The sequence below is a fragment of the Haliotis rubra genome, unplaced genomic scaffold (genome assembly GCF_003918875.1).
Source record: "Haliotis rubra isolate DU_JTF1 unplaced genomic scaffold, ASM391887v1 Scf786, whole genome shotgun sequence".
NCBI lineage: Eukaryota > Metazoa > Mollusca > Gastropoda > Lepetellida > Haliotidae > Haliotis > Haliotis rubra.
In genome coordinates, this window is record NW_025767508.1 from 195,529 (window position 1) to 210,124 (window position 14,596).

Below are 14,596 nucleotides of genomic sequence, written 5' to 3' on the forward strand. Positions count from 1 at the left end.
ATACTGACCCACAATGTTGTACTATGAGCCTGTGTTGTACAATATTCCAATGTGGTTCTATGACTTGGTGTTTTAATATGGCCCAGTGGTGTACTATGACCCAGATCAGTATTTTGATAAAGTGTGGAACTATAATCCATTTGTTTGGTTTGAGAAAGTGTTGTACTATAACATAATGTTTTACTCTGAACAAATGCTGCAATATAACCAAAAGTCATACCCTGATCCTGCTTTTTACAACCATGGTTGTACTATGTTCCAATGTGTTCTACTCTGACCCACTTATGTTCTCTGACTTTGTGTTGTATTGTGACCCCCTGTCTTACTAGGACTCAGTCTGGTACTCTGACCCGGTGTGTTACTGTCCCAGTGTTACTCTGACCCAATGTGTTACTTTAACCCAGTGTGTAACTCTGACCCAGTGTTACTCTATCCCAATGTGTACTCTAACCCAGTGTGTAACTCTGGCCCAGTGTGTTACTCTGACTCAATGTATTACTCTAACCCAATATGTTACTGACCCAGTCTTACTCTATCCCAATGTGTTACTCTATCCCAATGTGTTACTCTGACCTAGTGTTACTCTGACCAAGTGTGTTACTCTGACCTAGTGTTACTCTATCCCAATGTGTTACTCTGGCCCAGTGTTACTCTATCCCAATGTGTTACTCTGACCCAATGTGTTACTCTGACCTAGTGTTACTCTATCCCAATGTGTTACTCTGACCAGTGTTACTCTGACCCAATGTGTTACTCTGGCCCAGTGTTACTCTATCCCAATGTGTTACTCTGACCCAATGTGTTACTCTAACCCAGTGTTACTCTGACCCAATGTGTTACTCTGACCCAGTGTTACTCTATCCCAATGTGTTACTCTGACCCAGTGTTACTCTATCCCAATGTGTTACTCTGACCCAATGTGTTACTCTTACCCAGTGTTACTCTATCCCAATGTGTTACTCTGACCCAGTGTTACTCTATCCCAGTGTTACTTGTGTTACTCTGACCCATGTGTTGTATGTTACTCTAACCCAATGTGTTACTCTGACCCAGTGTTACTCTAACCCAATGTGTGTTACTCTGACCCAATGTGTTACTCTAACCCAATGTGTTACTCTGACCCAATGTGTTACTCTAACCCCATGTGTTACTCTGACCCAGTGTTACTCTAACCCAATGTGTTTACCTGACCCAGTGTTACTAATGTTATGACCCACCCAATGTGTTACTCTACTCTAACCCATTGTGTTACTGATGACCCATGTTAATCCAACCGAATGTGTTACTATGGTGTGTTACTCTTTCAACGCCATGAATGTCTAGGAGTTTAGCATGTAAAAGGTGTTAAATGACCCATGTGCTACTAACCCCACCAACTTGTATGGTTGATGGAGAATGTGGTAGATATCTGATATATATTAATTCACTAACCCAGATGTTTAAAATATTCAAGTAAAGATCATTGGAATGCCACGAACAAAGAAACCCAGTGTAGCCTTATAAACATGCTTGTACATTTAGATGATAGGTAAGACAACATGTGTTACTCTCTATATTAGAACTCTTTTATTTTACCTCTCATGGCTTTTGGATTTGTGTGCTACTCTCAAACAGTTGTTACTCAATCCATATCAATCTATTTCTTAAGCAATTGTTAGAACAATCTGTTAGCATGATTATCTGAAGTGTGCTACTGTCTAGACAATGGTTCAAACCCACCAGTTGTACAGATCACATGAGAGCTTACCCAGTGTTACTATACCTATCTGTTATTGACCAATGTGTTACTCTCTATTGTCAATTGTGGCTTGTTATGACTTATCTAAATAAGGACCCAATGTGTTACTAGAGACCCATATGTGTTATGTAACTCGCTATAGAAGATGAAATGCACCCAATTTTGTCTGCCCACATTATACTCAATGAAAAATTATCCCAAATAATTACCCATGTGTTACTCATCTGCCTTTGCTTCCATGTGTTACTCCAAAAATGAAAATGTAATTACTCTATGCTTTTATGTAAAAACTCTGACCCAGAAGCAATATTTCAATGAACTGTTACTTTGTGAAATGTCTGTAGCATGTGCTGTATATATACTTGTCCATTATTTGTAATGGGCCGGAGGCCCTAACCCAATAAATATCTTTGACTTTGACCCAGTTACTCTGCCCCAATGTGCTACTCTGCCCCAGTGTTACTCTCTGCCCCAGTGTTACTCTAACCCCTCTATGTGTTACTCTGACCCAGTGTTTTTACTGACCCATGTGTGTTACTCTGACCCAGTGTTACTCTCTAACCCAATGTGTTACTCTATCCCAATGTGTTACTCTATCCCAATGTGTTCCTCTGACCAGTGTTACTCTGACCCAATGTGTTACTCTGACCCAATGTGTTACTCTGACCCAGTGTTACTCTAACCCAATGTGTTACTGACCCAGTGTTACTCTGATCCCAATGTGTTACTCTGACCCAGTGTTACTCTATCCCAATGTGTTACTCTGACCCAGTGTTACTCTAACCCAATGTGTTACTCTGACCCAGTGTTACTCTATCCCAATGTGTTACTGACCCAGTGTTACTCTATCCCAATGTGTTACTCTGACCCAGTGTTACTCTATCCCAATGTGTTACTCTGACCCAGTGTTACTCTGACCCAATGTGTTACTCTGACCCATGTGTTACTCTATCCCATGTGTTACTCTGACCCAGTGTGTTACTCTGACCCAATGTGTTACTCTAACCCAATGTGTTACTCTGACCCAGTGTGTTACTACTCTAACCCAATGTGTTACATGTCTGACCCAGTGTGTTACTCTGACCCAATGTGTTACTCTGACCCAATGTGTTACTCTGCCCAATGTGTTACTCTGACCCAATGTGTTACTCTAACCCCATGTGTTACTCTGACCCAATGTTACTCTGACTCCATGTGCTTCTCTGACCCAGTGTGTTACTCTAACCCCATGTGTTACTCTAACCCAATGTGTTACTCAGACCCAGTGTTACTCTGACCCAATGTGTTACTCTGACCCAATGTGTTACTCTGACCCCATGTGTTACTCTAGCCCAATGTGTTACTCTGACCTAGTGTTACTCTGACCCAATGTGTTACTCTATCCCAATGTACTTACTTCTAACCCAATGTTACTCTGCCCCAGTGTGTTACTCTGACTCCAGTGTGTTACTCTAACCCAATGTGTTACTCTGACCCAGTGTTACTTACTCCTAACCCAGTGTGTTACTCTGATCCAGTGTTACTAACCCCATGTGTTACTACCCAATGTGTTACTCTACTCTGACCCAATGTTTTACTCTGTGTGTTACTCTCTACTCCAGTGTGTTACTCTAACCCCATGTATTACTACTCAAGTGTTACTCTACCCAGTGTGTTATTCTGTTACTCCATGTCTTACTCTGCTCCACCCCTTGTGTTTTTACTCTAACCCAGTGTGTTACTCTAACCCAATGTGTTACTGACCCAGTGTTCAGGGGTGGAAATAACCCATTGACCGACGCCCCAGTCCAGTGGTTTTTTCTGTCGGGCAAGCAAATTTGTATATCACACTATACCGGTGTCCAGTTGACTTTCCAATGTTAATTATGTTGTTTATTTAAAAACAAAAACAAGAAAAGAGGTCGGTATAGTGGAAAAATTATCGGGACAAGTGATATTACATGTGCAACTGTACCCGAGTACACTAGCAATTTTAAAGTTATTTCCACCCCTGAGTGTTACTCTAACCCAATGTGTAATACTCTGACCCAGTGTGTTACTGACCTATGTGGTACTCTGCCCCAATGTGGTACTCTGCCCCAGGGCGTGGGGTAGCCTAATGGTTAATCCCCACATGGGTACAATGTGTGAAGCCCATTTCTGGTGTCCCCGCCCGTGATGTTGCTGGAATATTGCTAAAAGCGGTGTAAAACCAAACTCAGTCAGTCAGTACTCTGCCCCAATGTGTTACTCTGCCCCAATGTGTAACTCTAACCCAGTGTGTATCTCTGACCCAGTGTGTTACTCTGACCGCCCCAGTGTGTAACTCTGCCCCAGTGTGTTACTCTAACCCCATGTATTACTCTAACCCCATGTGTTACTCTTCCCCAGTGTGTTACTCTGACTCTGAGTGTAACGTTCAGTGAAACAACGCAGTGTTCAATCAGGGACTGCAGTTTCTAAATCTGTTGGTTATTCAAACACCGGTGTTATGTTTTTCTGGCCAGTTATTATACTTTGTCTCAGTGTTGTACTATGACCCAATTATGAATGCTGACAATACTTACCCATACATCACATGACACTGAAGGAGTGACACAGTGAGTCAAGTAACAACACAAAGGTCACTTTAGTTGAGAGATATACCATGAAACCCTTAGCATTGTCAGTCAGGAAATCCTGCAACCTGCAGTTATTGATGCTAGGGACGCCTGATAAGAAACAATAGCCACTATTATGATCCAATGATTCTGTAACTCAGACCTATGATCTTCCCGACAATTTCACTTTGTGGTACATAGTGATCAGAAGGGTTTGACTGGATCATCTGTATGACGGTAAATATCTGTCCACTGTATGCTGACAGGGAAATATCATTATTCAGTGGCGTGCAGCAACTGTCAAAACATGATTTATCTGGTTCTAAGCTATACACCAAGTCATTAGAATTCAGTCGTCTGACTTGTCCAGGCTTCGACACATCTGACTTGATCACATTACAGCCTGACCTAAACATCAGAAAACAGAACCCAAACGTTCCACGAAACGCATTCTGGTAAATAACACCCATGTAATATGACATACAAACACAAGCATTTTGCCTGCATCAATGCATTTATGTCTATTTTATTTAAATTATACAAATTCTATCTGTAGTGAGTTGAACTTTTAAACATTTTGATCAGCTTATCATGGTTTCAAGTTCCAAGTTAACTGATGTAATTGTAATATTTTTTCTGTATTCCAGTATACATGCTCAAAAATGGAAACAAAAAGCTCCGCTCTTATCATGCTAATTGTATTGTACAAGCAAAAATTTTCACTAAATTGTTTGTAAAAAAATGTTTCCTTTCCATTTAAAGAAATGTCGGGAACACAGAAATGATTTTTCTCTCTCACTCAAAGCGACTGCCCATGCTGACTTTCACATCATGCATACCGGTATGTTGCAAGCAATTCACAAAACATAAGTTGTAATAAGGTGCCATAATTTTGAATGAAATTGTAGAACCACAGTCTATTTGTAGTCCACATTACTGACCTCACATGACACAAATCAATACTTTCACCTGGAAAAACAGTTTCTATAATATCAATATATATATATACCAAGTCTAATGTGGGTCTTCACAGGTGACGTGGTCCTGTGAGCAGTTCTCTGGTCAGGTGTAGATAAATCCCAGAATACAAAGAATTCTTCTTCTTTTTGCATGTTTTTTCTATCTTTCTAGAACATTTATCACCCAAAATGGATGTTGGTTTCAAGCAGGCATCAACAAGGGTTCATGAATAATTGTAACCAACTGTCCCTACATGATGATTGTTGAATATTGTTGCATACACTCATATGATAATATCTGTCATCTGATGAACAAGGTGAAATTCTATAAATACTTCTTCAGCATTGTTCATGGGCAACCAGGCATCACTGCTTGTCATTAAGAATATCCTCTGTTAGCCATGTAAGGCATCTGATGTAACTAACAGCAGATGTTGCAACTTCGTCTACGTGACAATACACACGTTGAGCCACATAGGCTGGATTTATTAACTGCTTCATATAATGGATATATGAATCAATCATACTTGCATGCATATAGAAATACATTCAACATGGCCATAATCCACTCCATTGATTCAATAGCATGCAACGACTCAAGCAGACAAGCAGACTAAACCACAAAGACTACAGCATGCACAGGAAGAAACAGCAGATAAAGTTCCAAACAGAGGGAAAATAATTTCCAAATTTTGTGAGCCAGTCAGGATAGCTGTGGCTGAAAGTTACTAGCCCACAAAATAATTCACAAGTCCGAAATATGAATTAGAAAATAAGTAAAAGATTACAAAAACCTGAGAATAAGATATTGTCGGCATGACAAGGGTTCAATCATTAAGCTGCCAATATGATGAACATTTTTATCAGGTCATAATCTTGCATGATTTAAAAGTGTATTATAACTTAAGTCGGAGAGTGTATATTTACAAAATGACCCCATGAAAATTCATTAGCCAGTCGGGACAGATTCTGTGGAGATTTACTGGCACGACTGGATTTTTACTAGCCACGGGCTAGCGGGCCAGTGGCTATTTCACACACTGGTTCCAAACCAAAACAGTTCCTGGATCCATCATAGATCCACCTTCATTTCCCAGACTGATTTGCATATTTCTGTAGACCACTCTTCTGGTGTCCAGTGACATGATACTACAGGAACACTCCTTACAGAGGCACAAACCCAACACACTCACTCACTTATGGGGTCCTTCACTCTCATTCAGATTTTCTTTAAGTATTTGTATCGAATAAGTGAGTTAAAATTTAACCTTTGTTAATGCCACATCAGCTTTATTTCAGCCATAAAATGACCTAAAGACCCTCCAAGTCTTCAACTCCTAACTTGATGTTTACAGCAAAGGCCTGCTAACTTTTAAACACTTTAGTTGATTGCACATATTCTTTCAATGTGTTTGCTGCCACTCAAATACTCACTTCCAATGTTGATATAAAACAACCTATGACAGCCCATCTAGCATGTTCAGCAACCAGCTTTACAATCAGGTATTTTAAACTCACGTAAACAAGGTGAGGCATGCATGGCATGCCACAATCATTGTCCTTGCTTAACAGCGGACCTGACTAGAATTCAAATTAATCATGGAAAGGGATCAAGTGCTAACCAAGGGTGCAATTAGAACAGATTTTATTTTCCTGGTTTTCAAATGTTTTGTGAGACAAATCCTCATGATTGTTAGGTGCATTAAGCAGTTGTATATGATGTAACTAACAAATGCAGTGTCTGTCATTTGTTCTTCACTGAACTGTGTGTGCTGAACTAGGTCATCATAAAAGTTGCCTTATAGCACTGATTTTAAGAGTTAATTCTTTCATCCACTTAAATCCATCAACAATTTTAGTGTAATACTGCTATCACTACTCCATAATAAGGGCGTGGTTATAACAGATACTTTGTAACATGACAAACACACCAATGTGATGATATGCACCATATGCATTTTGTGTCTAGTTCTTGTGTGTTCTATTTGTGATATATTTGTACTGGTGAGGTATTCACAAAAGCAAAGCTTTGCTTGTTTACCAAACCAGATTCTTTCATGAATAAAATATGTTTAAACCATATGCATCAAAAAGCCTGGTTTATCAACCAAAAGGCATATCATGTACAGAATGCATAAATTCTATTCATCAATGCATCATGTGTATTCACAGGAACAACCAAGAGTAAATTTCATAGCGAGTGTTGAAGCTATATATCATGTATGTAGTTAATTATTCACATTAGTCAGGCAGACCATAACTGTTCCATGAACAGCAATCTTAATGAACTGTTAGATAAATCATCTTTTTCATAATTCTAAACACAAAATGCATGAGTGAGTATGTGTGTGTACTTTAATATATCTTATTACTTAAGGTAAACCTTGACTCTAAATTATTATTTTTACAAAGTCAGACATAAACAAATGGAACTGTACATTTTATCTTCAATCAGTTCTCAAGTATGGTGAGTTCTCAATGCATTTCCTATCAGAAAATAAAGTTGACAAACATACAAATACTATTTCATACACAAATCACATTATTCTTAAATTCTTTGGAAGTGATACACATGAAAATTCATGTATATGAATTGCTCTATTATGAGGAACACAACATTTCGGAGCATATCCTTACTCCTTCATCAGGTGAAGAATCATACTCAACCTTTCATATTATTCATCATTAGCAAATTCTATTTTGAAGACTACCCTGTTAAACAAATACTGAATTACCATATTAACATGATTATAATTAAGCACCCTGCTCCAATAATCAAGTGTCCCCTGACCATGCAGAAAACTGACGGACCAATAAATAAGCAATCACTACAATTGTCCCACACAAAGCTATAAATTATACATCATTACAGTATATATATATTACAAATATTTTAATTTTAAAAAACTGTACAAAACTGTAGAAGGGGTGTGTAATTGCCAATTAACTCTTTTCATAAACCTTTGAGTTTCATCAACTTTTGAACCAAACTTGTACTTCTCTAATGCATAATTTTCTACAACAAATCTATTTTAACGTTTATGGTTTTCCAAAGCAGACATTTTGCCAAATTTTTGTCATTTTCTTATCGCGGTAAGTATGGTAACTAAGCAAACAGACATAATGCTGATGATTTGCCTGAGAATATGTCTGATATTGAAACTATAGGCCAGTTCAAAAATGCATTACAATCATCAAAACGATTGAATTTTAATATATTTGATATTAACTTATAAAAGCCATTACGGCTTGTTTACCAATCCATGCTCAATCTATAAAAAAATTTAAATGTTTACGCTAATGCTGGTGATAAAGAACACTATTCAAAACAACAACCAAAAAGAATTAACTAAATCCTATCCACAAGTTAGGAGCCATTGGATTTGTTAATCAGTTATTCCCCCTCAACACACAAGACTGTCTGTATGAAAGCAGTAAGAAAACAAACCACCATACAAGAAATACAAAATCAGAAAGGCAAGACACTTAATGAGAACAAATAAAACAATTAATACAGAACCAGTCACAGTCAGCCGACACACCAAGTTACTGGGTACACACTTACCAAATACTTCATTGTGACAGCTTGAAATATACAGCAGCATTTAAGTCACAACCAAATGTACATGTAATATGTATGTAGACTTCTGACAGCGCATCAATTTACATCTCCCTTCACTAGTTAAGGTTGCCAGTGAATTGTTAATAATTAATAAAAGATAAGAGTGAAAACATTTGATTAATATAAGCCAGTAAATTGTTCTGAACAACTCAATAAAACATTAGAAGGCATTATCACACAAATATGCTTGTATTACATTCTGTTTAATGTAGCAAATCAATAGAAGCTTACAAATTGTAAACACATCATCCTTAAAATATTGCAACGTCATGGTACACAATGCATCACAAACATTTGCCAATTCGTTGTGGTCAATGAATCTGCGTCTGAGCCGAAAAAAACTTCTGTCAGTGTCAACCATTTCCTTCAGCAAAAGTACTCAAAGTACTTACTTCAACAGAAAAGAATCTATAACACTTACAGTTTTTATGTTTAGTTTGTAGATCCAGTTCGTTAGATATACAGACGTTGGTTCGCCGCGAACCTTAATATTGTCATGTTTTCAATCCGGAATCAGACCGAATCCGATGTTTACAAGTGATGGATTTTGGAAAAGTTGGATTGGGTAGTTTCTGGATACGGAATGCCGATCGAATTATGATTAACTGTTATCTCTTGTATTAGAAATGCTCTTTGCATATGTTTTACCAACAGTTATATCGTAAATGTTTTAATAATGTTTGATTTGTGTTTACAGTGTGTGTATGTTCCCATGAGTTGCCACTGGTCAAGTGTAAGCCCGTCCAATTATTTGCAGTATACGTATTTGCGTTCGGTTTGATTGATTGAGTTTAGTTTAACGCCGCACTGAGCAATAGTACAGCTATATGGGGGCGGTCTGTAAATAATCGAATCTGGACCAGACAGTCCCGTGATCTACTAATTGCGTTCTGATATACGTTCGGTAATCAGTCTAAGTAAATTTAGGCCCAGTATTATTCAGGATCTGCTATACACTATAGCAGTGTAACGAATAATATTGAGACTAAGTTTACTTTGACTGGTTCAGATATGTGAGTGAGTGAATTGGGTTTTACGCCGCTTTTAGCAATATTCCAGCAATATCACGGCGGGGGACACCAGAAATGGGCCTAACACATTATGCACATGTGGGGAATCGGCTCGGCGAGCGAACGCTTTAACCACTAGGCTACCCCACCGCCCCGGTTCGGATATATGTACAGGTACTGGCAAGGACTTCGACTATGTAATATATTCACCCCCCTTATGTGCATCACTTCTTAATGCCATTGAAAGACCCATAATATCATTTACAAAACCTGATCGATGACGAATTGTGGGAATTGCTATTTAATTGTCTACAGCTACGAATTCTTCGATATATGCGATCCAAAGTCCTATCGGGGAAATATACTTGTGTACGGTCTTATAGCTGAAAACATTGAGCACTGTCTCTAAAAATAATCCCAGACATAAATGTTAATACTTGAGTATGGATCAGGCCGACTAGTCGCTGACATCTTAAACAGCTCTGGATACTGTCAACACTGGATCAGAAAGAAGTCACTCATTGAGAACCTCGGTCGTTATTTTAGAGGTCCAGTGATTAAAATAAGTAAACATGTAGTCATGTGTTCATGTTGAAAGACAAGATTAATCAACCGTATAAGTCATACTATACCACACATTGTGCAACAAAACTTGGTCTGTGTTTGTTTGTGTAAAACATATTATATTTGGGATTACACTTTCTCAATAAAGTACAGATTCAAGTACTTTTGTTGGGTTGAGTCCCGGGATTCTAACCCTCAGAGTCAGGCACCTATAATCGCCAGTACACAAAGTCATCCGCCTAACCCTCGAGCTAGTTAGATCTTAGCCACCGCGGCTTCCACATATATGGAAGTCGGACAACTGGTAGTATAGACCACGGACTTTGTGTACTTCTGATAAGTGTATGTGTTGTGAAGTAATAGCTGTGACCATTTAATGATAAAATATTAGTTTTGTGTCCAAATTTGTGATATTTAGTTATTCTAGTGTTCATCATCGACAAGTTTAAATCAGTTATGTGAAACTTGTGATGGTTGCAATATGGATGAAATGTTGCCTCTGTGGCCAAGATTTTAACTCTTTCAACAAATCTTTAAAAATCCGTTTTCGTAACGCAATCCTAACTTTTGTTTTGTTTTGCAAACACTTCCTGTTGAGAACCGAATGGAAAAGTGGATAGTTAAAACTTGCAATTCTCCCATTTTTGTAGGAAAAGATATATTTAGCTAATATTGGCTTCGATGTGGACATGTTGTGTTCAAATGTTATGATGGGTTGATAATAAATTATGCCCAAACATATCCATATGTTCATAGTTGAAGGGCTGCCCCTCGTCCAGAGGAACCGGAAGTAGGTCGTGGCAAACATGAAGTGACGAAATCACAACAATGCTGTCTCTTTTCATGCAGAAATATGTCAGGTACAGAATTGCTGTTGATATGAGTTGCAGTTGTCAATGTTTTGTTGTATAGATATGTTTTCTAACATATTGTCATGTGAAAGTTAATTGTGGTTTTGTGGACAGTCACGAAACACTCTCCAGCTGCTGACTGTCCAGTTTCTGATCAGTCAACTCGTGTCTAACCTTTCATTTTCTTGTTACAGGACATCTTTCCAGTTTAATAAAACGAAAGATTCCATGAACCTGTGCCACATTATGTTTAACAATTATATAAAGCTCGGTGTCCCCCCAAGTGTGAAATCGGTGTCGTACATTTCACGAATGTTCACAGTTTTCGCTCGTATTGTTGATAAGGTTTACCTCGCTTGTATTCGCATTTCAATTCCAGAGGGTAGTGAGACTATTTGCTGTGAAACTGACTCATTAACAGTACTTAGTCTGATAGTTAATACGTCATTGTGAGTGGACCTAGATGGGCAACATTCTGCAAACAATCGAAATAATCAAGTATGGAGTTGGTGTAGAATATACTCCCTATCATTTTTAATCTAAGGATTGGAGGGCAGAGTATTAGTGACAACCTATCCTGACCCAAATACTTCTAACCCAAATGATAGAGGAGGCATGCCAAATCAGCGAGGGTATAAAAGAAATATTCTTATGATATATCTCTTAATTACTATTTACTGAGTGGAAAATGGATTCTATAGTTGCACTTTAATTCTGTGTGACATAATGAGTGAGATTCATATGGACTGTAGTCACAGGGCTGGCTGTCATTGGTCAAAACAGCTTCACAAGAAGTCATAAGGTCCAAAGGGCCAAACTAATAAATCACAAGGGCTTCTAATCAAAAGTTGCATCACTACAATATATGAAAGTATATATTTTATGTTTCTGTTTTAGAAAATTTACAAGAGGATGTTCAGCATGTGCAGGTTGTTTTCCAGGTGTTTGTAACAATGAACTATTCCGATGATCCAGCAATGTGCAAACTTTCTGTTTTTGTATTTTTCAGTCTGGTATCCCAGTGGGCCAGTTTACTGGTTGTCTCAGGGGTGTTCTTTGTTATCTCATTCACTGTGGTCCTGATCCTGCTGAGATTGTGGGTGAGATGGAGGGCTAAGTCCTTGTTGCCACACTTGAGGCAAGACAGCCAGGGGAGACGACTGGTGACAGTGGGATTCTTCCACCCCTACTGCAATGCTGGGGGTGGTGGGGAACGAGTGCTCTGGGTGGCCATCAAGGCATTGCAGAAGAAGTAAGTTATTTCCCTTTTGCGTGTGTCATGTATATTGGTCACTGCAACCTGCACAGGACAAATGAGTGTGTGTGTATGACATTGTGTGTGTGTGTAATGATGTTTCCTGGCCAGTGGTTCACCAATATTTATCCTGTTAGATGTATTCATTTTTCCCTGAATTAATTGCCAGATTGAAGGAGCATTTATTTAGATGACAGATTTCCACTGCTGGCCCAAATACCCAACAAAAGAATATATACGAAATGGTCCCTCTTCATGCTGACAATCTTTAAAAGCTGAATGCATCTTGAGCCCATGGCATGGATCTTGATTATTTGCTGTGCCCCTTTTTACTTATTGGTTGCCATAATGCAGCTGGAACTGCTTAAATAAGCAGATGGTCCAGTTTCGTATATTGACATAGTTGATGAAGCTTTTAGCTTTCACTAATGAATTGTAATTTTCTTGTTTCCAGACACTCCAATGTTAGCTGTATCGTGTACACCGGTGATATTGATGCCAAACCAGAGGAAATTCTGGCTCGAGCCAGACAAAGATTTAACATTGTGTTACCCATACCCATAGACTTTGTGTACCTTAGAAGACGACAGTGGGTTGAAGCCTGTAAATACCCATATTTCACACTGCTTGGACAAAGCCTAGGCTCTCTGTATTTAGGATGGGAGGCGTTAATGAACTTTGTACCTGACCTGTACATTGACAGCATGGGCTATGCCTTTACAGTGCCATTGTTTAAATACTTTGGTGGCTCCAAGGTGGCATGTTATGTACATTATCCGACAATCTCCACAGATATGTTACAGAAGGTGACAGACAGAACTCAGTCATTCAACAATGCAAATTTTATTGCCAGAAGTTCGTTTCTCAGCAACTTCAAGCTGATGTATTACAGAATATTTGCATATATGTATGGTGTTGCGGGGAAGAGGAACGACGTGGTGATGGTCAACTCGACATGGACGTTCAACCACATTCAGGCTTTGTGGTCAGCTGGAAATATAACGCATATAGTTTATCCTTCATGTGATGTCTCCGAGTTTGTGAAAATACCGTTAGAAAAGTCTTTTGCTTCTAAAGAAAGGACTATGGTCTCAGTAGCACAGTTCAGGCCCGAGAAAAATCATTCCTTGCAGGTGAAATCCTTTGCTAAATTTCTGAAGACAGTGGATGGAGATAAGGGGGTGTATAGGCTGGTGCTTGTGGGTGGGTGTCGGAACGAGGGGGACTCCGAACGGGTGGAGGCATTGAGGGAACTCTGTAGAGAACTGGAGGTGGAAAGCTCGGTGGACTTCAAACTCAATGTCAGCTTTGATGAGCTGAAGAGCTGCATGGCGTCGGCGGTGCTTGGCCTTCACAGCATGTGTGATGAACATTTTGGCATAGGTAAGTTGGTGTTAGTTTGATTGTCTAGTTATGTTTGCACTTGTATATTTCACACGGGTGCAAGTTTGTGGAACTAGAGAATGTTCTTTTGGGGCAGTGGGGTAGCCTAGTGGTTAAAGTGTTTGCTCATCATGCCGAAGACCCAGGTTGGATTCCCCACATGGGTTCAATGTGTGAAACCTATTTCTGGTGTCTCCTGCCTTGATATTGCTGGAATATAGCTAAAAGGGAATAAAACAAGACTCACAAACTCTTTCTAAAAGTTACGTATTTGGGTGATTCATACTCATCCAACTCGATTTCTGTATTCAAAGCGGAGGTGAAATAGTATAATAGTGTCATAACTTTAACCAGATCTCTACTTTGTCATGTCCTGGCAAGTTGAAATGATATTGCTTGTGACAAGTGGTCAAACACAGTACCCTCTGTGTATTCAAGACAGCAGTATGGCATGCCTGTCCTGCTTCTTGTCATATCCTGCAGTGATTAGCCTGGAATATGAAGCAATATGTACTTCTCAGCTTTGATTGGGAGAATCAAATTCAGGCCATTTAATATAGGTTTAACTTTATTGTTGTTATGACAAACATTTGTGTCTAACGGAAAGACTAGAACTTTCCCCAGCAAAGTGGAGT

General features: G+C 38.9%; 2 protein-coding genes across 6 annotated transcripts in view; one reads left to right on the forward strand and one right to left on the reverse strand.

Moving 5' to 3' along the window:
• Window positions 1-9,428, reverse strand: part of LOC124261035 (copper-transporting ATPase 1-like) — a 62,417-nt gene extending 52,989 nt beyond the window's left edge. The window contains 2 exon segments of the mRNA XM_046695355.1: window positions 8,842-8,861; window positions 9,320-9,428. Of these exon segments, the coding sequence (XP_046551311.1) occupies window positions 8,842-8,853 (12 nt within the window). The 5' untranslated portion in view covers window positions 8,854-8,861; window positions 9,320-9,428.
• Window positions 1-14,596, forward strand: part of LOC124261036 (GDP-Man:Man(3)GlcNAc(2)-PP-Dol alpha-1,2-mannosyltransferase-like) — a 37,194-nt gene that overhangs the window by 13,950 nt on the left and 8,648 nt on the right. For 2 of the 5 annotated variants that reach the window (XM_046695358.1, XM_046695359.1), the window contains exons 2-4: window positions 11,229-11,332; window positions 12,333-12,575; window positions 13,033-13,961. In XM_046695358.1, coding sequence (XP_046551314.1) covers window positions 11,301-11,332; window positions 12,333-12,575; window positions 13,033-13,961 — 1,204 coding nt within the window. In that variant the 5' untranslated portion in view covers window positions 11,229-11,300. Of the gene's footprint in view, window positions 1-11,044; window positions 11,333-12,332; window positions 12,576-13,032; window positions 13,962-14,596 lie in introns of those variants that run through there. The other 3 variants (XM_046695357.1, XM_046695360.1, XM_046695356.1) reach the window with 2 other exon arrangements.